Genomic DNA, 24,594 nt, shown 5'->3' on the forward strand with positions numbered 1-24,594 from the left:
TGTTGTTATTTAGTTGCTAAGTCATGTCTGACTCTTTAGAAACCCCATGGACACCAGTCTCCTCTGTCCATGGGATTTCCCAGGCTAGAATAGTGGAGTGGTTTGCCATTTCCTTCTTCAGGGGATTTTCTTGACCTAGCGATTGAACTGGCTTCTCCTGCATTGATAGGCGGATTCTTTACCGCTGAGCCAACTGGGAAGCCCCTTCTTCCTAAAAAAGAGTAAAATGTGTTATTGTGTCGTGCAACAGAGATAATGTGTCTCCCTGTGGCAAAATCAGGTGGCTTAACTGTCCTCTAAAATAGAAGCAGGCTCCTAAATCCCCCAGGTTCATCTCCTGTAATACAACCCACTGTTTGGGCAGATGTTGTACTCTAGGTATTCCTATCGCTGTGAGTAGCAGAGTCCTTCATCTGTGACCCGAGAGTCTGTGTCTTCTGCCAACCTGCCTGAAACTTGTAAGCTGACACATTGAGTAATATCTCAGATCCTTCACAGTTCTCGACACTAGGATTTATTCTTTTGTGTCTGGTTTCTTTGTTGTCGTTCACTAAGTTGTGTCTAACGTCTTGTGACCCTATGGACTGCAGAACCCCAGGCTTCCCTGTCCTTCACTATCTACCAGAGCTTGCTCAAACTCAGGTCAATTGAGTCATTGATGCCATCCAGCCATCTCATTCTCTATTGTCCCCTTCTCCTTCTGCCCTCAATCTTTCCCAGCATCAGGGTCTTTTCTGATGAGTCAGCTTTTTGCATCAGGTGGCCAAAGTATTGGCACTTCAGCTTCAACATGAGTCCTCCCAATGAATATACAGGGTTGATGTCCTTTAGGACTGACTGGTTTAATCTCCTTGGTGTCCATGGGACTCTTAAACAGTCTTCTCCAGCATCACAGTTCAAAAGCATCAATTCTTTGGTGGGGCTTCCTGTGTAGCTAAAATGGTGAAGAATCTGCCTGCAATGCAGGAGACCTGGGTTCTATCCCTGGCTTGGGAAGATCCCCCGGAGAAGGGCATAGCAACCCACTCCAGTATTTTTGCTCGGAGAATTCCATGGAGAGAGGAGCCTGGCAGGCTACAGTCCATGGAGTTGCAAAGAGTCAGACACGACTGAGAGACTTTCACTTTCAGCCTTCTGTATGGTCCAGCTCTCACATCCATACACAAGTACTGGAAAAAACATAGCTTTGAGAATACAGACCTTTGTCGGCAAAGTAATGTCTCTGCTTTTTAATACTCTAAGTTTGTCATAGCTTTTCTCTCAAGGACCAAGTGTCTTTTAATTTTGTGGCTGCAGTCACCATCTGCAGTGATTTTGGAGCCCAAGAAATTAAAATCTTCCACTGTTTCTTTAGCTTAATGTTTTTTTAGAATTACCCATGTTGTTTTACAAGTTAATAATTAGTATTTTTCATTGTTGAGTTGTACTAATTGCATGATTATATCAAATTTGCTTATCTGTTCATTTGTTGATGTACATTTGGATTGGTAGTCTAGAAAGTCAAAGTCCACACCTTTTCTAAACAGTCATTATATGTAATCCAATAGAGATATTTATAAAATTCTGTTATAATACAGAAAAAGCAGTAATTAATTATGCAAAAGAAAATCTTACATGTGGGTTGACACTTGAGCTGGACCTTGAAGTATGAGTCTCTAATCTTGAGAGTGTAGAAACCTGAGAATTTTCTCTTTTATTTCAAAAAGTTGTATGCTTCATTTGAAAGTGAGGGAAGTGACTCTGTTGTTTCTAAGTGTTGTCCAGACTTTACTTAACTCTTCCTTCAGGTCATCAGCCTGAGCAGTCACTCCTGGCCCTACAAAGTTTTGAGGGGTTATTGGGGTGCTATCCACTCTGCCATATTAATCAATGATAATTTAACATGGGTTATTTATGTTTTCCCAATGTTATGTGAAGAAAAAGTAAGAGTATCTTTAGGACATGTTCCTATTTTTATTGATTTACAACCTACAATCCCAATAAGTGTACTTGTTTGACAACTGGAACTTCAAAGCAAGTTTTCCTGAATCTCTAGTCTTTCATACAAGCAGAAAGCTGACCTGCATTCTCTACAACGTAGAACCCTACCAAGCAGCTGCTACCCAGCCCATGTTCCAGCCTCTAGCCTCTCAGTACTCTTGCCAGACAAGTCCTGATTCAGAGGACTGTTGATGACAGTATTTGTAGTTCTATATATTCCGACTGACCATAATTCTTAGGTCTTTGCCTTGATTCTTTGATTAAAATTATTTCCCTTAGAAACACATGTTTGGAGCTCAATGTACGTCTTATATGAAGGAGCCCTTTGAAAAAAATTCTTGGTATAATTTCACAATGAAAGAGATAAGAGTAGCATATGTGAAATAATTAGTAACTGTTTCACTGACAATGAGTGCATTTATTAATTAGTAATCAAGAAGTATATAGACAGTGGTTGAAGGTGAAAATCTGGAACCGAACTGCCTGGTTTGAATTGTTGCTCTACTATACTAGCTTTGTGACCTTGCGTGAGTTCCTTGATTGCGTTATACTTTCTGTAATATGAAGATAATAACAGTGGTATCTATTTTGCAAAGTTATTGTGAGAATTACATAAACCAACAAGTGTGATGTGCTTATGATATCACCTGGTGCATAGTAAGAATTGTGTGTTTGCTGTTGTTGTGTTGATGAAGAAGAAAGATTATTTTAGTTGTAGTAAGTTCCAAGAAGGAGGAGGTAAGAATAAACTGTGTGTTTGTGTTAAGCTGAGTCACAGATTTGGATAACTGTTTCATAGGGCGCTTATTGAGGGGCAATGAACAATAAATTGGAAAGGTAAGATGGGTTAGATTATGATACTTTGAAAATGAGGTTAAATTTAAACATAATGTGCCATACAGTTGGAAGCAATGGAAGGTTCTGGGCTATATAAAATACATGTTTAAGAATGACCAGTCTGACAATAGCACTGAGAGAAAGTCCTTAGAAGCATCAAACTAGACTAGAATGAAGTCATACAGATGTGAGGCAAAGGGATGGTAGTGAGGTAGAACTAAGCTAGTTGGGATAAAGAGAATGAAGAGGCTAGGAAAAAAGGATCTTCTAGTTGTAAGACAAAAAGAATACTATTGTTAACTATTAGTTTAGCTGGGCAAGGGCTTCCCAGGTGGCGCTAGTGATAAAGAACCCACCTGCCAATGCGGGAGACATGAGACTTGGGTTGGATCCCTGGGGTGGGAAGATCCCCTGGAGGAAGACACGGCAACCCACTCCAATATTCTTGCCTGGAGAATCCCATGGATAGAGCTGCCTGGCAGGCTACAGTCCATGTGGTCACAAAGAGTTGGATACGACTGAGTGACTAACACTTTCACTTTTCACTTCTTTAGCTGGGCAGGAGAAAATAATACTGAATCTGGATTATTTAGTGATCTATTAATGATAAAACTGACCTTTATACTATTACAAGATTCTGAATGGCTTCTGAATCTCAAAGCAAGACTGAATTGTGTTTATTATAGTTTTGATGATAAGTATTAATATGATTATTTTTCTAATTAATTGGAAATTGACCATCTGTCCTTGTTATAAAAGATATCACTAGACTTCATATTTAATTAACCCAGGTGTTACATTTCATAACCCTGTTGGAAGGCAGAATTTTTCTGCAGCCATTAAAGCATGTTTCATTTTTCTTCTTACTCTGATTGTAATTAAAGTTGTGCTAATACTTGAATTTTTATAAGTGACTCTTCATGTAATATCTCCTTTTTATGTTTAAATTCTGAAATCCTAAAGTAGCTCAATGAAAAGTCAATACTGTTAGACTATTTCCTCAATAGTCTGTTAATTTTATCTTATACATTTTTAAGACAGTGTTAAACTATGATGGGACTTCCCTGACTCAGACAGTAAAGAATCTGCCTGCAATGCAGCAAACATGGGTTTGATCCCTGGGTCAGAAGGATCCCCTGGAGAAGGGAATGGCAACCCACTCCAATATTCTTGCCTGGAGAATTCATGGACAGAGGAGCTGGCAGGCCACAGTCCATGGTGTTGCGAAGAGTTGGACACGACTAAACGAGTAACACACACACACAAACTATGACGTAATAAATATTTAAGTGCTCACTCTTTGTTCTGTTATGCCGTGTATTAGTTGTCCCTTCAGTTTTGAGGAAAGCTAGTAAGTATACGCTGTGGTCTGTTTAAGGTGATGGTGTTAGTAGGAAGCACTGTAGTTTGTTTGGAAAAAAAGGAAAAGAGAACATTCTTAGGATCCAGAGTAAAATAATATCTGCTCAGATGCTTGTTGAGCTTCCCTGGTGGCTCAGTTGGTAAAGAATCTAGACCCAGCGTTTGACCCCTGGGTCAGAAAGATTCCCTGGAGAAGGGGATGGCTACCCACTCCAGTATTCTTGCCTGGAGAAGTCCATGGACAGAGGAGTCTGGTGGGCTATAGTCCATGGGTCACAAAAAGTTGGACACGGCTGAATGACTTTCATTTTCTCTCTCAGATTTGCTAGGTTTATGGCTGAAGCAAGTCACCTTAGCCGTTTAGACCCTATATATTGTATGAACATCAGCTCTATATTTTAATGATTTTGTCAGGGATTATATGGAATTATATGGACTATAAAGAATCTATGGAAAGGACTTCTCTGGTGGTCCAGTGGTGAAGACTTTACCTTCCAATGCAGAGAGTGCAGGTTCAATTCCTGGCCAGGGAACTAAGACCCCAAATGCCACAGAGCCAAAAGGCCAAAACATAAAGCAGAAGCACTACTGTAAAAAATTCAATAAAGACTTTAAAATGGTCCATATTAAAAACATAAGAAGAGTGTGAATTTCGGATTATGTGGAATTTATGAGAAGCCTTATATATAAATATTAGTAATTATTAGTATTTTTGGTAAGGTAATGTGTCAGACATGTTAAATCATTATGGGTTCCACTTCTTACTGCTGTCACTCTGGCTTTTCTCTCTCTCAGTTCATTCCATTGCCATTTCAATGTACCCGTGCTTGAGTTATTCAGCTTTGCATTTTCCCCTACCCTAGATCTCATGAAAGGTGAATTTGGGATTTGCATGAATAATTTTCCAGCATCTAGGGGGCCCTTACTGAGCTAAGCAGGTGACTACAGATATTGGCACCTGGAGTGAGGCAGCAGATGTTACTCGAGCTGTAATAAAATTCTCAGGACTTAACTTTGTACTTTTCCAACTGAAATGACACGGCGCTCCATAGTTTCTTTTTTTATAAAGCAAAACGTAACTTGTCCTTTTCACTGCTGATTTTCTCATGAAGGACCAAGCACACAGGCCTCATTTTTGTTCCCCTGAGTTAAGAGTGTGCTGAGCAAGGCGGGGCATCTTTATTTCCGGCCCTCTGCAAAGAACAGACAACCTGTAACTTCTCAGGTTTTCAGTTGACTGCCTTCAATCTGCTAAAGCGGAAAGAGCAACAAATCAATGTGGCAAGATGTTCACATGGAAGTGTCTGCCAATTATTAGAATTTTAACTCAAAATGAAATATCTGTGCATAAATATCAAGGTAAAAATATTTTACTGATAAATCTGGAAAATAAGTCTTCATCTATATAGACATTTATGTATATAATTAAAGAACATAATTTGTGTATATATATTATACATACACATATGTGTATTTATTCTTATGACAAAGTTTTATGACAGATCAATTTTTCTCATGGAATTTTTAAAATACATGTACTATTCTAAGCTAGAGTTTATTTTTATATAATATGTAAAATTTGTAAAATTTATTTTTATGTAATATTTCAGCCCATATAGAATTGTGATTAAAACATAATCTATAGCCACTCTGCCTAGGTTTGATTGCATGGCTGTTTTCAAAGAGCTACTCATTAGCAGTAGAATTGTAGGTACTTTTTAGTACTTTAGGTTCCCTATCCGTAAAGTAGAAATAATAATCATACTTCATAGAACTGTTGTGGGGATTAAATAAGTGTATACATACATATACATATACATGTACACATATATCATATATAGTGTCAGCATATAGTAAATGCTGTATACTGTTGGGGCTTCCCTGGTGGCTCAGCTGGTAAAGAATCCACCTGCAATGAGGGAGACCTGGGGTCAATCCCTGGCTTGGTAAGACCCCCTGAAGAAGGGAAAGGCTACCTACTCCAGTATTCTGGCCTGGAGAATTCCACGGACTGTATAGTCCATGGGGTTGCAAAGAGTCAGACACAACTGAGTGACTTTCACTTTCACTCCATATATTGTTTAATAAACAAGTAAAATCGTATTTCTATAAAAAGCAGAGAAAATGTCATATATATTTCAGTGGTAGTTATTTTTATAGTCTTCTAAATTAAAGTATGGCATTTTCAAAAAATCAAATGATACAATGATAAAATGTATAGCAATTCAATATAGAGGGCCAGGAATAGAACAAGAGTTCTACTCTATTTACTGTCCTTTTTCATTTAGAAGTCTTAGCGGTAAATGAACTAGAACAGTTTTCCTACGAATCCTTTTACCTTTAGAAGTATAATGCTGTCAAAAGACCATTTCTAAGACTCACAACATTGTATTAATAGAGTTAGCAGAACTCTTAGATACTGAATAGTTCATTCAGTATCTTTATTTGAGGGCTTAGAGGACGGAGGCTGAGAAAATCAAATGCTTTTCTCAAGGTCAGGTAGCTATGTAATTTCAAAGACATGTTTACTAAGTTCTAGTGTGGTGCCTTTTCAACTACAGCAGCGTATGTGAAATTTACTCATGGTGATCCAGTGAAGAACAAAATCTGCACCTCTTTTGAGTCAGCACTCAATAAGGCATATGGGTTGTATAACTTTTTGTTTTGATATGCTTTCACATTTACAAAAAAGTTATAAGCATAGTACTAGGAATTCCTAACAGCCTTAACCCCAAGTCACCAATTGTTTACATTCTGTTTCATGTATCATTCTGTCTTTCTCTGTGTGTGTGTGTATACATACACATATATACGTGTGTGTTTATGATTATTTCTGAATTGTTTGAAAATAATTTGAAGACATCTTATATCTTTTAAAATAATTGATTTGTATTTCCTAAAAACAAGTCACATAACTGCATTAATAACATAATTATCAATGATCAAAATGAGAACATTTAAATTTGATAAAATAATATCTAATCCACAGTTTATATTTAATTTTTTATCAATTTTCCTATAATGTGCTCTCTCTCTGTATTTTGTTTTGACTCAGAATTCAAGCTAGGCTCAAGCACTGTGTTGAATTATCATGTCTAATTAGAACAGCATAGATTGTGCATAAACTTCAAGTGTACAGTTCATGAGTTTAGACAGATGTCTACACCCATGTAATGCATATCCCATAAAGATATGTCATTTCTATCACCTGAGAAAGTCCCTGTGCCCCTTCCCAACCCCTCCAGAGTAGTCATTTTTCTGATTTCTGATTATCACCATAGACCAGCTTGGCCTATTCTAGAACTTTATATAAATGGAATCATGAAGTGTATATTCCTGTATCTGGTTTCATTTACTCATTATAATAACTATGAAATTCATCTATGTTGTTATGTATATGTGTAGTTTTTTCTCGTTATTGCTAATGGCATTTCACTGTATGATTTGTTTATCTACTCACTTGTTGATGAGCATCAGGTTATTTCTAATTGAGGCTAACATAAATAAAACAGTTATAAGCATTTTTGTACAAATATTTTTGTGAGCATATGGATTTCAGTTCTCTTGGTTAAGCATTAGTGATCAGAATTGGTAAATTGTAGGTAAAAGTATGTTTAAATTTATAAGAAATTGCCAAACTTTCTATCAAAGTGGTTGTTTTATTTATGCTCTTACCAGCAATGTCTGAAAATTCTGGTTTTTCAGAGATATGGCTCCATATCCTAACCAACATTTGGTGTCATCAGCTGTCTTCAAGTGTAGCCATTCAAATGTTTATGTAATGATATTTCATTGTGATTTTAGTACACATTTCTTTGATGACTGACGGTGATGGGACTTTTCTGTGAGACTATTGGAGATTTGTATAACTTCTTTTGTAAAGGGTTTATTTAATTTATTTTCATTTTCTAATTTTTTTGGTCTGTTTGTTAGTGAGTTGTAGAAACCCTTATGTATTATGGATGTATGTCTTTCTGCAAAAATGTATGTAAACATTTTCAAACAATATCTGGCTTGTCTATTCTTTTTATAAATGATGTCTTTTGATGAGCAGAAGTTTTTACTTTTAGTAATTTCTAAATTATACATTTTTATGGTTGTTATTTTTATATGCTTTCTAAAAAAAAAAATTAAATCCCAGGTTGTGAATTTATTATCCTGTGTTTTCTTCTAGAAGTGTTAGCTTTTAAATTTAGGCCTAATATTCATTTTGAATTAAGTTTTGTGTATAATACGGGGCAGGGAAAGCTCTTTGTTGTAAGTCTAGATTTATTATCTAGATAATAATTATTTTAAAGAAAGGTTTCCCATATGTATTGTCATTAAATGTTTTTCGGATATTAGGAAAAACTTTTTGGGGTGCTGTGCTGTGCTTAGTTGGGCTTCCCTGGTGGCTCACTTGGTAAAGAATGTTTTTTGGGTATTAAGAAAAACTTTTTGGGGTAGAAGTGATTAAAACCAACTCAAGCTAGAGTTCAGTTCAGTTCAGCCACTCAGTCGTTTCTAACTCTTTGCAACCCCGTGGACTTCAGCACTCCAGGCTTCCCTGTCCATCAAGCTAGAGTAGGTAAATGGGAATTTATCTGCTCACTTTGCTGGGAAGACTAAGACATATCTCATAGGATTAAAGGAAGATACACAAGGGCCAAGACTTCAGGAGCTGGATTAGGATGGGTATTCCAGGGCTCTCTCCAGGCTTTTCTCACATCTGCTTATCTCTGCATCATTTCATTGTGAAGACCACTGTCTTCTAAGGCCAGGGGAGATAAATGATTTCAGCCTCATTCATCCCAGATGCTCATGCTTTCAGTGTCACTAAAGTAGTCCTAAAGAAGAACTTGACTTGGCAATGCTTTAGTCACACGCCCCCTTCCTGGGGTGGTCACTGTTGCTAGGGAGCTCAGGACCTAGGCATAGTCAAGTCTAGGCCACCTTGTGGCCATGGGATGATGCTGCCATCTGAGATTACATGGAATGAGGGACAGAGGGCTCCGCAAGGACAGGCTTCTGGACGTTCCAAATATCATATGACCCACCAAGACTCCTACTTTTAAAAATGGCTTTTTGTAATGTATACAATGAAAATTAAGTTAAAAAATGGCTTTTTATATATGATATTCATTTATCTTTAATGAAACCCAAATATATTCAGGTGCAGTAAAGCTAGATTTCTATTCTGCTCATCTAAGACTGAAGTGTGAATTAATTAGATACTTAGAAGAACTCAAATGTGTTCAAATTATATGAGACTAATGGTACCTCATGGAAGAGTAAAGTTTAATACATCAAGGTCCCTCATGATGTGAATGATGCTGAATGAAGTGGAAGAGCAGTCAGATATTTTCATTTTGACATCTCCCCAATTTCCTCAAATTAAAATGAAAAAGTTGGATTGTTAATACCTCAATAAAATAAACCACTGGGAGAGAAACTGTGGTTCAGTGATTAGGGCAAGATTTATACACTTAAGAGTGCCCAGTATTTTTCCAGAACTTTAAAGCTCTAGGTTGATGTTCAATCCACAGGATTACTTGACCAAAAAAAAAAAGAAGAAGAAGAAGTGGTTCTTACTGGAAATCATTAAGCACCTCAAGGCTTGCATTTGAAGGAAAAACCTTGAGAGTTCATTGTAGACAATGACTATCTCAGCCAAAGTTGCCTACTTGTATAATATTTTCTTTGAAGTGTGATTAAATTAAAAGCTTCCCCCCCCACCAAAGAGAGCCTTGATATGATAATGCAATCAACAGCATATCTGATTTTCCTGGGTTGGCTTCATTAAAGAAGTCTGACATCAAAAGTATTTTTTAGACAGGCTTTTGTCTAAAAATGTGGCCATCAGGAGATAGAGATGGAGGAACTCTTTAAATGATGGGCCCAGAGGTTATTTCCCTATTGTGAGAGGAAGACCCAGCTGGGGCGTTCTCCCCACCTTAGCCTGTCTTACTCAGCATCCCATTTGCTTCAGCTTTGCTCTCTTCACTCTGCCCACTGTGCATGAAAGCTCACCTCTATTGCTGCCATCGTTCCCCTATACTCTAGATTTATAATCCCATTACTTTTTAGATTTAGAGGGAAATCTTCTTTGTTCCCTGAGACAGTTGTTCAAAATAAAGTTTTACTAAGGAAAACTGAACTAGGAATAAGGGAGGGGAAGGGCACACAAAATCCTAAACATTGAGATGTTTATAAAATTTGCTTTCTGATCCTTTATTTAAGAGTCATGTCAAAGATGGAGTTAGTTAATATAAAACAAAGGACATTCAACTTGTGTTTTCTGTTCTTGGCTTAGATCTGTTTGCTTTGTTTTTGTGGCCATATGATGCAATACTACTTGCCGTATTAGAACTCTCATCTCAGAGCGCTCTAAGTTTTTTCCATTAAAAGAAGTTGACTTCCTTGCTTGTTTCTACAGCATGTTTACTAAAATTGGAACGCTACATGGCCCCTGCAAATTTGGGAGGTGTTTAGTATTTTTATGTAATGTATAGCATGGTGATGAGAGCTGATAATACTGTATTACATATTTGAAAGTATCCAGGAGAGTGGATATTAATAGTTCTTATCACAAGAAAAATAAATTTGTAACTATATATTGAGGTTGATGTGAACTTGATTTCTTACAGTGATCATTTTGCAATCTTTACAAATATTGATTTTGTACACCAGAGACTAATATGTTATATCAATTAGACCTCAATTAAAAAAGAAAAAGTAAGTTGATTTTCTTTTTTTTTTAATTTTATTTTTAAACTTTACATAATTGTATTAGTTTTGCCAAATATCAAAATGAATCCATCACTCATTTCAAATGGCATTCTCTCTTGGGGAACACCTGAGTTTCTATTTTCTGTTGGAGGGATATTATCAGTTCTTGGTTTATTTATAGAATCAAAGTAACAAAGAGTCTCTCTCTCCTTTTTGTATGTGATTGATTGATTGTGACTGTCTAGAGTGCTGAATTGAGAAGGCATCTGGAAGTGCATCTAGGTTCCTCAGGAAAAGAACTGTGATTAATTAATAATGTCTTTCATGAGCTTAAGAGTAGCAATATAGTTGCCATGTATCTGCCTTTTCTCTTGGTTCTATCAATGGTAAAGCATTTGTTTTAATTTGATTTTTGTTTCTATTCACCCTTGGGAATTCCAGTGGGTCTCTTTTTTTTTTTTTTTTTCTTCTAATTCCTTGGAGACTGATGTGTCAGTAGGAACACATCTAAATATATATTAGAATATTTTTCTCCCAGTTGAATGAAAACCTCCTTAAGTGGAAGCAGATTCTCTCTACAAAGAATGTCATTAAACATACAACAAACACAAAGTAAATATTTAAACTTTTTTTCAAGTGAATATGGAAACATTGAAGCTTAAAATATAAACTATAGATTGACATTCTGACCCACACCAACAGGTACATAATTTTCTATTTTTGTCTGTTCTCTGTTGTTTTGGACAATTTAATTTCAAATGAATCAAGGAGCAGGATATTTAGTGTTTCTTCAGGAAAATAACTGCACATTTACAAAGTTATTACTGCTAAATTTTCCCCAGGTGTGCTCTTCTGGTGACTATTTTAAACTTTGTATTCATGACTGTTATACATTATTCAATTCTCCTGCTTTCTTCACACTTAGACTCTTCAGTTTTAAGAAGAAATATTTCTTTACTTAACTTGAGTTATACTTATGGGTAACATCCATTGAGAAAAAAATGGGAGTTCCCTTTGCTCAACAATTTCTGAAGTTTGGTTTAGCTTTAAGCCACTAAAAACTTAGGTGAAGGAATTTGGACTGAAGCCCTTTCATTGGTATGGAAGTGGAAGTGTTAGTCGCTCAGTTGTGTCCAACTCTTTGCGACCCCATGAACTATAGCTCTCCAGGCTCCTCTGTCAATGGGATTCTCCAAGCGAGAATACTGGAGTGGGTTGCTGTTCCTTTCTCCAGGGTATCTTCTAACCCAGGGATTGAACCCAGGTCTCCCACATTGTAGGCAGATCCTTTACTGTCTGAGCCATCAGGGAAGCCCCTTCATTGACATATATAATAATATCAAATAGTTTAGGATTTTTGCACTGCACTCTGGGGAACCTTGAGGGCCCTGAGGTCCATTCAGTTAGGCCCCAAAGACTGACTGATGGATTTGTTTACTTCTTTATTTCTTCATTCACCTACATTTATTCAACAAACCTTTGAGTATTTAGCATATTCTAATTATTTAGTATTTAGAAGAGTGTGTGTGGGGGGGTTTTTCAGGGAGCCCTTATCTTCCATGAGTTATGCTGTAGGAGACTGAACAGTAATAAGCATATGGCCGCATGTGGTACAGGCTCAGTCCAGAGTGACATGGAAGCTCGTGGAAGGAAAAATCAGACTGGGGACAGCAGTAGCTCTAGGGGAGCCTTTCTAGAGGAGCTGAGGGATGGAGAGAAGTTAAGTGAAAACAACCATGTATGAAACCCAAGGTCCTTTCAAGAGATTTTTAGAGAAAATTCAATTACTTCCTGAAAAACAGATTTGGCTTCCTGGAATTAATCTTGAATCTAAAACAATATCCATTAGATCCACTGTACCATGTGACTTACAGTGCTGATTGCCTTGTAGGTATCACAGTTCGATTTAGTTTTCTGATGGAGTGGTAGAGGGTGAGGGACAGAAAGTGAACTGTTTTTCATTCCTCAGTTTTCTTTAGTTAGCAGTTACTTAGACTACTAAGATTTAATTCTTTAAATTGTCTTTTGCACATTCTTTGTAAATGTAATGATCTCAGCTCATTTCCAAGGCAAACCATCCAACATCACAGTAATCCAAGTCTATGCCCCAACCATTAATACTGAAGAAACTGCAGTTGAACAGTTCTATGAAGACCCACTAGACTTTCTAGAACTAAGCACCAAAAAAAAAAAAAAAAGATGTCCTTTTCATCATAGAGGGTTGGAATACAAAAGTAATGTACATTTACATTGTAAATGGCATGTGTAGATGTGTGTATTCACATGTAGGTATGCACATGTATATACATGTGTATGCACACGTGTGTGAGCACATGCATATATGTGTGTATGTGAGTATATACACATCATATGTTTATTCTGTGTGTTTTTGTGTGTGAACCATTACCTGTAGAAAGGTTATATGCTAGCATTTAGACATGTTGTTGTTTAATCCCTAAGTCATGTCCAACTCTTTGCGATCACATGGACTGAGCTTGCCAGGCTTCCTCTGCCCATGGACTTTTCCAGGCAAGAATACTGGAGTGCATCACCATTTCCAGGGGATCTTCCCAACCTAGGGATCGAACCCATATCTCCTGCATTGGCAGGCGTGTTCTTTACTACTGAATCACCAGGGAAGCCCAGCATTTAGGCATACAGCTCAATAAAATGTACTAACGCTGGAGAAGGCAATGGCAACCCACTCCAGTACTCTTGGCTGGAGAATCCCATGGACGGAGGAGCCTGGTGGGCTGCAGCCCATGGGGTCGCTAAGGGTCGGACACGACTGAGCGACTTCACTTTCACTTTTCACTTTCATGCATTGGAGAAGGAAATGGCAACCCACTCCAGTGTTCTTGCCTGGAGAATCCCAGGGACGGAGGAGCCTGGTGGGCTGCCATCTCTGGGGTCGCACAAAGTCGGACACGACTGAAGCGACTTAGCAGCAGTAGCAGCAGCAATGCTCGACAAACCAGCATGTTAGCAACAGCTACAAGACATTTTTTTTGTAAATAAACCAATACAATATTGTAAAGTAATTAGCCTACAATTAAAATAAATAAATTTATATTAAAAAAAGAGAAAGGTTAGAACTCAGATGTATATTGGTCCTCTGTAGTTATACTTCATGTAGAGTGTAATCACATTCATTTTACAAAGGTGTTAGGTTCCAGTATCAACACAAATGGTGACAATTGGATGTGAACAAAACGACTCTCAAAAGTTACACACATCACTCACAAATTGCAGTACTTTACCAACTCTGGCAGTTTTATATCTGTTTTTTTTCCTCATAGCAACAGAACAGATCCCTATTTTTTTGAACAACAGCGGGGAGTTTGTGTTGAGCGGCCATGTGGTGTTAAATTGTATGTACGCAAAGGCTCTGGGATCACGCGTGCACTGTGACACACTCTCCCCACCAGAGCTCAGGCAGCTGACACTTGCTGTGAAAATGCACCTCCCGTCTGTCCCACATGTGTGGGAGCACATGTTCTCTCTTCTCCTCTAGCTTCCTTCTCTTCTGCTATTCTCTTGTGTTTCCTGAACTAGTCTTGTAGGTAAATTCAAACACATTGCAACTCTATGTCATATGGCATTTTATTTATAAACATCTTTGTTTATGTGTGTGTTTATATATATATATATTCTTTATTGAAACAAAGTTACAAATATAAATACCTATGTGTGTGGCTATTGGCATCTAGAAAATTCTGTTAAGAGCATGAAATTCATCTCTGATTGCTTCATATAATATTTTCATGTGTTCCTAGCCCATCTGATTGCAAAAAGAACCATACGAGTAGATACACAAACCAGTTTCCACTGCTGGAAAATAATTTAAAGCTGTGATCCCATCAAATGAGGGGATCTTTTTAAGCCCCAGCATGGTACAGTAGCTATCATTCAGGTTGTAAAGATACAAGTTAACTTAATTCTGTTTTTGTTTTAGTTTAGGGTAACCATTTATTTATATTATTGTTATGTTGCTTTGCTAAACACTGAGGTCATTGGTCCTACTGGAAATCTCATGAACTACCCAGCTGCCATAGCCTGACCACAAGAAAAATACTTTCCCAGTGCAGATTCAGTTAAACATTCTCTCAGAATCCGAGTGAGTGAACCATACGTTCCTTCATGCAAAACCAGAATTGATTACATGTATTTCCTGCCAAGGAAAAGGAAGTTTTGAATTTCTTCAGTAAGGGCAATTTCAGGTTCACTTCAGTTTGATGACTTTGACATTGTGTTTAGTACAATTTTCATGCTAATGGAAGTCTCCTGTGTCCAAAGGAAAAAAAAAATCAAGTTCTTAAAGTAGACCATATTCTTTAAGGCATTAAATGCAAATTTACAACTTTCTGAAATACTCTTTGTAGGAATTCTATTGTGATTGTTACATGGCTTCACTCCTTGATTGGACAGTTGTTTACTGAACAGCAAGTAAGCACTGGATATATTGCAGTAAGAAGAAGGACGTCCTTGAGTTGGTGAAGTTTATGGGATCCTGAAGGGGTGATCAGCAGTAAACAGCTGAAGAAACAGCAATTTAGAGAAGTGTCAGGAAGACAGAAGACAGAGTTCAGGGATAGACAATAACAGAGGGCAAGTGTTAGTCTTCCAGTTGTGTCCAACTCTGTGCGACCCCGTGGACTGTATCCCACCAGGCTCCTCTGTCCATGAGATTTTCCAGGCAAGAATACTGGAGTGGGGAGCCATTCCCTTTTCCAGGGGCTCTTCCTGACCCAGGGATCAGATCCAGGTCTCCTGCATTGCAGGCAAATTCCTTACAGTCTGAGCCACCTGAGAAGCAGAGAATAACAAGAAGGAAGCTGATTCGCTAGGTGATTAGTAATGACAGCTGGAGGAGGCAGGTTTCAGGCTGAGACTTAAAGGATGAGAAGAGATGGACCATGTAAAGTTAGGAGAATGAGGCAGAGCAGCCCAGGTGGAGATCAGCAATCATCAAAACTCAAGGCATGAAAGGAGCTTCTGTGTTGCCAGAACTGAAAGTAAGCTGGTGTTACTATACTGTTCAGAGCTTTAAAGTGTGTATGTTATGGGGGGAAGTGTGAAGGAGGTAGAATGAGATTAGATTATATCGGTAAACACGTGCCAGATGATTCAGAGCCTTCTATACCATGTATCACAGAAGGCAATGGCACCCCACTCCAGTACTCTTGCCTGGAAAATCCCATGGGCGGAGGAGCCTGGTGGGCTGCAGTCCATGGAGTCTCGAAGAGTCAGATACGACTGAATGACTTCCCTTTCACTTTTCACTTTCATGCATTGGAGAAGGAAATGGCAACCCACTCCAGTGTTCTTGCCTGGAGAATCCCAGGGACGGGGGAGCCTGGTGGGCTGCCATCTATGGGGTTGCACAGAGTCGGACACGACTGAAGTGACTTAGCAGCAGCAGCAGCAGCAGCAGGATACCATGTTTATGCCTCCAGATTTTAAAATAAGTACAGTAGGAACCAATCAAAATTTTCCATGTGGAGAATCATTGTCTGATTTAATTTTTCAGAGCTCACTTTGGCTACTTTGTGGAGAAGGAAATGTGTGAGCATGTGTCTATGTGTTCATGTTTGTGGTTAAAAATGGAAGCAATGAGACTAGATGCTGGGCTATTAGAATCATCTAATCAAAGACAGTGGTGACTTGGGTCATAGAGTGGAGATGGAGATGGAATCAACTAGATAGATTTGAAATATCTTTTGGACATATAACTTTCTGAATTTACAGATACATTTGATGTTCAGGGTGAAGAGGAATCAGGAATCTAAAATGATCACCTTTTTTTTCCTCTAACTGGGCATAACATGGTATCCTTTACTAAGATCAGGTTTTGGGCAAGATCAGGTTTCAGAAGGAGATCATGTTCACTCTTAGATATCTAGCACCAAGCCTATTGCAAAATTTATTAATTCATCAAACATTGATTGAGCTTCACCATATGTCAGATGTTATACTAAATATTGAGGATATCTGGTGTCCTTATGCTTATGGAATTACAGAGATGGTAGATTTCAGTGTGCAAGAAGGGACCATAGCTGGAAATCATCCAGTCCAACATCCTTATTTTAAAGATGAAGGGTAGAATTTGAAGCTTTTGATTTTTGCAGAAATATCAAGACTCCTCTATAAAAATTATGGTTATCTTAGTAAAACTTAACTTCAATCAAAATAACTGTGGTATTATTTTCCCTTAGGGATATGATACAATCTGTTTTCATTTCTGTTTTAATGATTGTTACAATTAGTACCATTGAAATACTTTCTGATGCAATCTGAAGTCATGAAAATTTGGGCACTGTAGCCAGGGGTTCAGTGAGAGATGCTATCATTGGTTTGAATAGGCTTATAAACAACATATGCAAGAAGAATAATAAACCACATTCAAATGTGCACACGTTTTTTACTAAGGATTAATAGGAGACAAATGTGGAATTGGGCACTTCTATTTTTTATATTATTGATGGTAGGTTGCTAATTATCTTGAAGCATTTCAGAGGAGATTTTTCAAATTAAACAGAAAACATTAACATGAAAGGAAAGAAATAAAGGGCTGGAAAGAAAAAAAGTTGTTGTGCAATGAATTCTAGATTTTTATGTGTGCATGTGGGGGTGTGTGTTGAAATGTTTGTTTTAAGGACTTATTCAATTTGTAAGTTAGGATATTTGGTTAAAGAATTAATAGGTGATGATGAAATAGCAAGCTGTGTAGATGTGAACTGTTTAAATGCCAGGAAATGAAAAAAGATTATTTAGGGTGGTCTAAATACGCATCGTCATTGTTCAGTCACTAAGTCGTGTTCGACTCTTTGTGACGCTGTGTAGCACATTGGGTTTTCCCTGCCTTTCGCTATCTCCTGAAGTTGGCTCAGATTCATGTGCATTGAGTCAGTGATGCTATCTAATCATCTCATCCTCTGCCACCCTCTTCTCTTTTTGCCTTCAGTCTTTTCCAGCATCAGAGTCTTTTCCAGTGAGTCAGCTCTTCGCATCAGGTGGCTTAAGTATTGGAACTTCAGCATCAGTCCTTCCAATGAATACTCAGGGTTGATTTCATTTAGGATTGATTGGCTTGATCTCCTTGTAGTCCAAGGAACTCTCAAGAGTCTTCTTCAGCACCACAATTTGAAAACACCCATTCTTAGGCACTCAGCCTTCTTTATGATTCAACTCTCACATTCATACGTGACTACTGAAAAAACCAGAGCTTTGACTATACAAACCTTTGTTGGCAAAGTGATATCTCTGCTTTTTAACATGCTGTATATGTCTGTCGTAGCTTTCCTTCCAAGGAGCTTACTTATTATCTATATTAAGTTACAGCATTCATTATTCATTTAGAGTGAGGTTTACTTGGCTCTTTACACTAGGTCAAATACTATGAAAGAAAGGGATGAAAGATCCTGCCCTAAGGGCAGAACAAACTGGAAGCATCAGGCATGATCTAGGCTGCTCACACAACATGCACACACATGATGGGAAACTGTTTCTTTCAGGGAGTGGTGATTGCCAAGGGAAAGCCCTATGGACCAAAGGAAGTTTCAAGATGTTTGTAGAGATGAGAGCTTGTTCATCCGGAAGGTGTTTCAGGATAAGAAAGGGAAAAGTGGGTACTAAATGAAACAGATGGTAGTCAAATGACCTACATGAGGCTTAAAAGTAGTTTGAGGAGATGAAGATAGAAAGCAAGGCTGGAACTAGATTGGGATACATATAGAAGAGGCAGAACTCCTCAGAGGATGGTTGAAATGATCAAAATAAGAAGTATATAGAACCAGAGCTCTTCTTCATCCCCTGTAACTGGAATGGCAGGACTGAATTCAAAGATATAATTATATATTAATATATATATTATGTATATGATTAATAGTTGTAATTATAATTAATAAACATTAGTATGATGTTATGTATTACACATATTTTATATATTTAATATAATAATATAAATATATATATATGGAGTCTAGAAAAATGGTACTGATGAACCTATTTGCAGGGCAAAAATAGAGATGCAGGTGGAGAAATTGAACATGTGGATACAGGGAGCGGGGAAGGGGAGGGTGGGCCAAATTGGGAGAATAGCATTGATATACATACACTGCTGCTGCTGCTGCTAAGTCACTTCAGTCATGTCCGACTCTGTGTGACCCCATAGACGGCAGCCCACCAGGCTTCCCCGTCTCCTGGGATTCTCCAGGCAAGAACACTGGAGTGGGTTGCCATTTCCTTCTCCAATGCATGAAAGTGAAAAGTGAAAGTGAAGTCGCTCAGTCATGTCCGACTCTAGCGACCCCATGGACTGCAGCCTACCAGGCTCCTCCATCCATGGGATTTTCCAGGCAAGAGTACTGGATTGGGGTGCCATTGCCTTCTCCGAAACATACACTACTATGTGTAAAACAGATAGCTTCTGGGAAGCTGCTGTAAAGCACAGGGAGCTTCGCTCTGTGATGACTTGGGTTGGATGAAGGCGGGGGGTAAGAGAGACACTCAAGAGGGAGGGGATATATGCATGTTGTGTGTTAGTTATTCAGTTGTGTCTGACTCTTTGTGACCCCATGGACTGTAGTCTGCACCAGGCTCCTCTGTCCATCGAATTCTCCAGGCAAGAATCCTGAAGTGGGTTGACATTCCCTTCTCCCGGGGATCTTCCCGACCCAGGGATTGAATCCAGGTCTCCTGCATTGCAGGTGGATTCTTTACTATCTGAGCCCCCCAGGGAAGCATAACACAAAGCTGATTCATGTTGTTGTACAGAAGAAACTAACACAACATTGCAAACCAATTGTACTCCAATTAAAAATAAATAAAGTGGGAAGAAAAAAGAAAGAAACCAGGATAGGGCAGGTGTTGAGGCCTGACCACTACGGGGCAGGGAAGACGGAATGCACAAGGGGTGAGTAGCAGCCCGTACCCCAGGGGCAGGTGCTGCTCCATGAGCACAGGCAGGGAGACTTGGTCAGTGACTAGGCCCTGCCTTCGCATCAGCAGCTTCAGGTCCTCTGACCTCATATCTTGCGGCCAGCATGAGCAGCGTATACCTCCAGGTCACCACAGAGATGCTGGAAATATTTGTGTGGGCACTTCCCCACCATCTCCATAGCCTTCTCCTCCATGGGCATCTTAGCATAGAAGCTAAAGCGTTTCTCATAGTGCTTCAGTTATAGAGGTCTGATGATGGAAGGGTTGATCCTTGTACCTTCAAGGAAGAAATGTAGATAGTCGAGGGCTGACAATGGAAACTTCATGGAGTATACAACTAAACTTGTGTATATACAAATTAATTGAAAAAATTCGTGGTGAAATAAAGACTAGATAGAAAGCAACTTGTTTTCTGGAATTAAGCTGAAAAAATAGAAGCTTTGGCATGAATATGCCAGCACAGAATTATTCTATGTTTTATTAATTAATCTGTATCCTTATATTCTCAAGAAAGACAGAAGGGTCAGAGTGCAGTTTTCACTTCATGAAAAATGCTTAGGAATAAACATTAGCAAAAGCCTGCAGGAAGCCTTTGGGACAGGAAAATGTCTTTTGTTCTTAACTACTTTTCCCTGGCTCTTCCAGAAAACTAGCTTCTTACTGTGGCAGCTTAGCATCTCACCTGTAGATTAATATTGGCTCTAAGATAGACTCATATGCTTGATATGTACCGTGTGTGTGGCCTTGTGTTCCTTCCTGCATAACCCGAAATTTTCTTCATCATGCAGTTGACTGGAACATACCACTCACTCCAGAAGTCTGAAGGAGACGCACTGGCCAAGCCGGGCTATTTTTCATTTGTTTGCAATTTTTTCCTCAACTTTTTTCAGCTGCACTAATTCTTGACCAGCCAAAGAAACTCTCAAGGGGATACTCGGAGAGAGGGAGGCAGAGACAGCTTGAGAAATTCTCACATATGTAAAACAAATGCCTTCCATTGAGGTTTTTAAAACAGTCCCTCTAAACTTTAACATGTGTGAGACTAAGTTTGCTCAAATAATCACAGGCTTGCACTAGCAGGCTCCAATCAGTGCACACCAGACACAGAGGCTCATTATCACGAGAGTCCTGGGTTTGTTTTTTTTTTTTAGGTGGTTTTTAGTTTGTCTTCAAATATTGCCTCTTGTGACCATGGTGTAGTGGTGAGCATAGCTGCCTCCTCCAACTTCTTAACACATTTCGTCTAGAACTTTCCTATTCTTTAATTCTACTTTGGAAAAAAGAGATATTATCACATAGTTGACTAGCTCATTTAGGGAAGACACGAGGAACTCTGTCCAAGTTTCCTCCGGGAATATTGTCACATTTGTGGTTTGCTTCTAGAAATTTGGAATGTGAGTTGATGTACCTTTTTCACTGTTCCTCCAGCGTGTTTTTTTTTTTTTTTTTAAAGGGACAGGTAATTTAAGAGGGGGTTGGCTATATCAGAGCACTTTATTTTTGTTGTTTTTTGTTTGCTACATAGGAAAGTCCATCAGCTTGATAATGGAGGAGAACAATGACTCCATGGAGAACTCCCCGCAAGGCCCAGGGAGGAACAATGCTGTGAAGTGTGGGTGGCTGAGGAAGCAAGGAGGCTTTGTCAAGACTTGGCATACCCGTTGGTTTGTGCTCAAGGGTGATCAGCTCTATTACTTCAAAGATGAAGATGAAACCAAGCCCTTGGTAAGTAGGAAAAAATAAAAAGCACTGTAGTGCTTAGTAGCCTAAGAAGTGGTGGGGTTTGCTAGAAACTTGGAGACTGACGTCAACTCAATCTCCCTGGTCTCCTTCAGTTCACTGGCATCTTTCACACTTTTACTCATTGTTTACTTTGGTTCAGGAGGATAAACTTGCTAATTGAGGCCAAGAGGCAAATTATACTTGTTGAATATTAATTTTGACTTTTACTAAGCTGGACCAAAATATCTGAGTTCCAGAGATCTCATAAATAAATTAATAAGAATATCTTGGAGAAGTACTCAAAAAAATAGAAAAGAATATTTCATATTGGTATCATGACAGTTATAGGGCGTTTCCATACTTGTTACTGATTTCATCATAGCAAACCAGTAGGGGACATGGGGGTTATCATATGAAAATATTAATGGACCTCTGTTAGAAGATATATATATATATTGTAGCCAAAGCATCTTTCCTTTTCTCAGAAGCAAGTTGAAAGATTTGAAGGAAAACTGTAAGTGGAACTTTAATTTATGAGACACTGTCAATAACTGTTCTCTGGGGGCTTCTCTCTGCTTTAACTCATATAAAATATGGATGTAGTGCTAAACCCAGACAGTGTTGATACATCCAACCAGCATACACAATATAATCCCCCGGGGATAGTTTCTGTGTTTCTTTGTGGTTTCTTAATGGTCTTTTAGTTGCTTGTTTACTTCTCATTTCCTCAGCCACAGATCTCTGGGTTGCAATTAGGAAAAATTCTCCATCCTTCCCTGTAGCTACAACAAGCTTTCTTAGCTGTGATCATTGCTTATCAATTGATGAAAGAAGATGGGAATGGAGGCATTCCCTCTGTGTTTTTCCTCCATCTACATCTGTAAAATACATAACTAAGAGAAAAAATGTTTTAGAGTAGTTTACATAAACATCCCTAACGGTATGTTCTTGGGGCTATTTTCCTTGTATTAAAATTTGAGAACTTAATTAGGAAGTTGGATCAAGGCTCTGCTTTAGTATTTTAAATTCCTCAGACATAATTTAACAAACTTCTCATTAGTCTAACTGAATTATTAATACATAAAAGTAGCAATGAAATTACATTCTCCACTCATTTTTTGAAATTTCTATTTTTTAGCATACCTTTACCAAGGCCAAGCATTTGACTAAGAATTGGTATATATATGTTATGAAATGCTTAAAATAATCCTTCGAGGTAGGATTAGCCTCATGTATGAAGAAATCAATGCTTAGGTATAAAGCATATTACCCAGAGTTAGATTGTGGTGCCATGTTTGCCTCTAGTTAAGTCCAAGTTCATATGCTTTCATTCAAAGATCTTATAAATAAGTTAATAAGATTATCCCATATTTATGTCATGACAGCTATAAGGCATTTCCATAAGGACAGGGAAGTCTGGCATGCTGCAGTCCATGCGGTCACAAAGAGTTGGACATGATTGAGCAACTGAGCAACAGCAATGACATTCATTTCATCATAGCAAAACAGTGGGGAATGTGGGAGTTATTATTACAAATGAAGAAACTGTGGCTGAGATAAGCACCATCATATAGAGATCAGAGGCAAAGGAGTCTTGTTTGTTATCTTATACTCTAGAGTTCTTTTCTCAATGTACCTTGTTTTATACTATGTAATACAGTAAGGTATTATCTTGAACATAAAATTATTTTTACCAAACTCAGGTTAATGTGAAAAAAAGTAGAACATGGGGCATTCATTATGGAAACTTTGATATGGAGGACCATGTTGAATACAGAAGGAGATGGATGAGTAACATTCAATATTTTATTCGATGGACTTTTGTTCTGGCATACTTTGGATGGGCTGGGTTGTTAACCAGAATGAGTACAAATTAAATCATTAATTAGGTCTCATCTAGAATCGAAACAAAGGATTAGGGGAGCAAACGGAGGTTTTAGGACCTGAGTGACTGGAGAACTGAAACAGACTAAACAATCATTCTGACTCTTTGGTGAGTTCAACGTACCTTCTAGTAATGAAGATTGGCTACAACAGATCAAGATTGAGCTTAATGTTTCTAAAATTTGAGAACCTGCAGATGTCAGAGAATATGTATATGAACCCCTTAAACTGTTCAAAGAGGATATTATCAAATTGCCTTGGTTATTGTCTTCTGTGGGGTTTCTCAGAAGATTGACAGAGTCACAGTATTCTGTGCAATGTAGTTATTTTGATAAAAAGCTGGAAATTTAAATAAGAAATGCAAAAACTTCTGATCAATTCAAATGAAATTTGAATTGAAGTGAAAATTAATTTAATTCATAGTATTTCTAAGATAAGCAGTATTTTGCTATTAGTATGTTACTAGTATTTGTAGACATAATATGTGAAACTAACAAAATAGAGTTATATTGATAAGAAAATGCTAATTCTTATACAAACGAAACATAGATTACCATTATTTCTCCACAAAAAAGTTTTCATATTTTTTCTTCCTAATTATTATTTGTTAAAGATTTGCTGTTAACAAAGTAAGATAATTTGGGGTGAATAACTTTGAATTATTATTTATTTTTGGACAATCTTTCATGTATGCACCAGGAATTTTGACATTGTACCTTTAAATTTTAATATTTTGCACAAATGTTTAGACATGTACACACAGAATCAGATGAAAACAGCAGTGTCTATGTCAGAGGACAGTTTGTAATTTGAAAGGACTGTGTATTTGTCCATGAATGGATTCATTCCTTACTTTAAAGTGAATTTTTAAAATGAGAAATAGATGCCTGCCTGACACATTGTAAGTGCAAGGCACATTTTCGGATTAGTTGGTGAGTCAATAAATGATATCTATAGCCAAGCAGGGTTGGGCCAGGACCAGGTGCTGTAACATGGACTATTCTCAGCTTCATATATCAAAATCATAACCTCTTTTTCAAACAGTGTGGTTTAAATCACATTAAAAAAATGCTGTAGTGACATATCATAGAATAACTCTAAACAATTCAATAAGTAGCAATTGAAAGCCTTGGGAAAATGTTAAAACAGGGAAAAAATGTT

At 37.9% G+C, this 24,594-nt stretch overlaps 1 protein-coding gene across 2 annotated transcripts in view; it reads left to right on the forward strand.

The window, feature by feature from the left end:
* Window positions 1-24,594, forward strand: part of ARHGAP24 (Rho GTPase activating protein 24) — an 878,267-nt gene that overhangs the window by 403,433 nt on the left and 450,240 nt on the right. For both annotated transcript variants that reach the window (XM_070791721.1, XM_019963048.2), the window contains exon 2: window positions 21,353-21,552. In XM_070791721.1, the coding sequence (XP_070647822.1) occupies window positions 21,373-21,552 (180 nt within the window). In that variant the 5' untranslated portion in view covers window positions 21,353-21,372. The remainder of the gene's footprint in view (window positions 1-21,352; window positions 21,553-24,594) is intronic.

The sequence above is a fragment of the Bos indicus genome, chromosome 6, assembly GCF_029378745.1.
Source record: "Bos indicus isolate NIAB-ARS_2022 breed Sahiwal x Tharparkar chromosome 6, NIAB-ARS_B.indTharparkar_mat_pri_1.0, whole genome shotgun sequence".
Lineage (NCBI taxonomy): Eukaryota > Metazoa > Chordata > Mammalia > Artiodactyla > Bovidae > Bos > Bos indicus.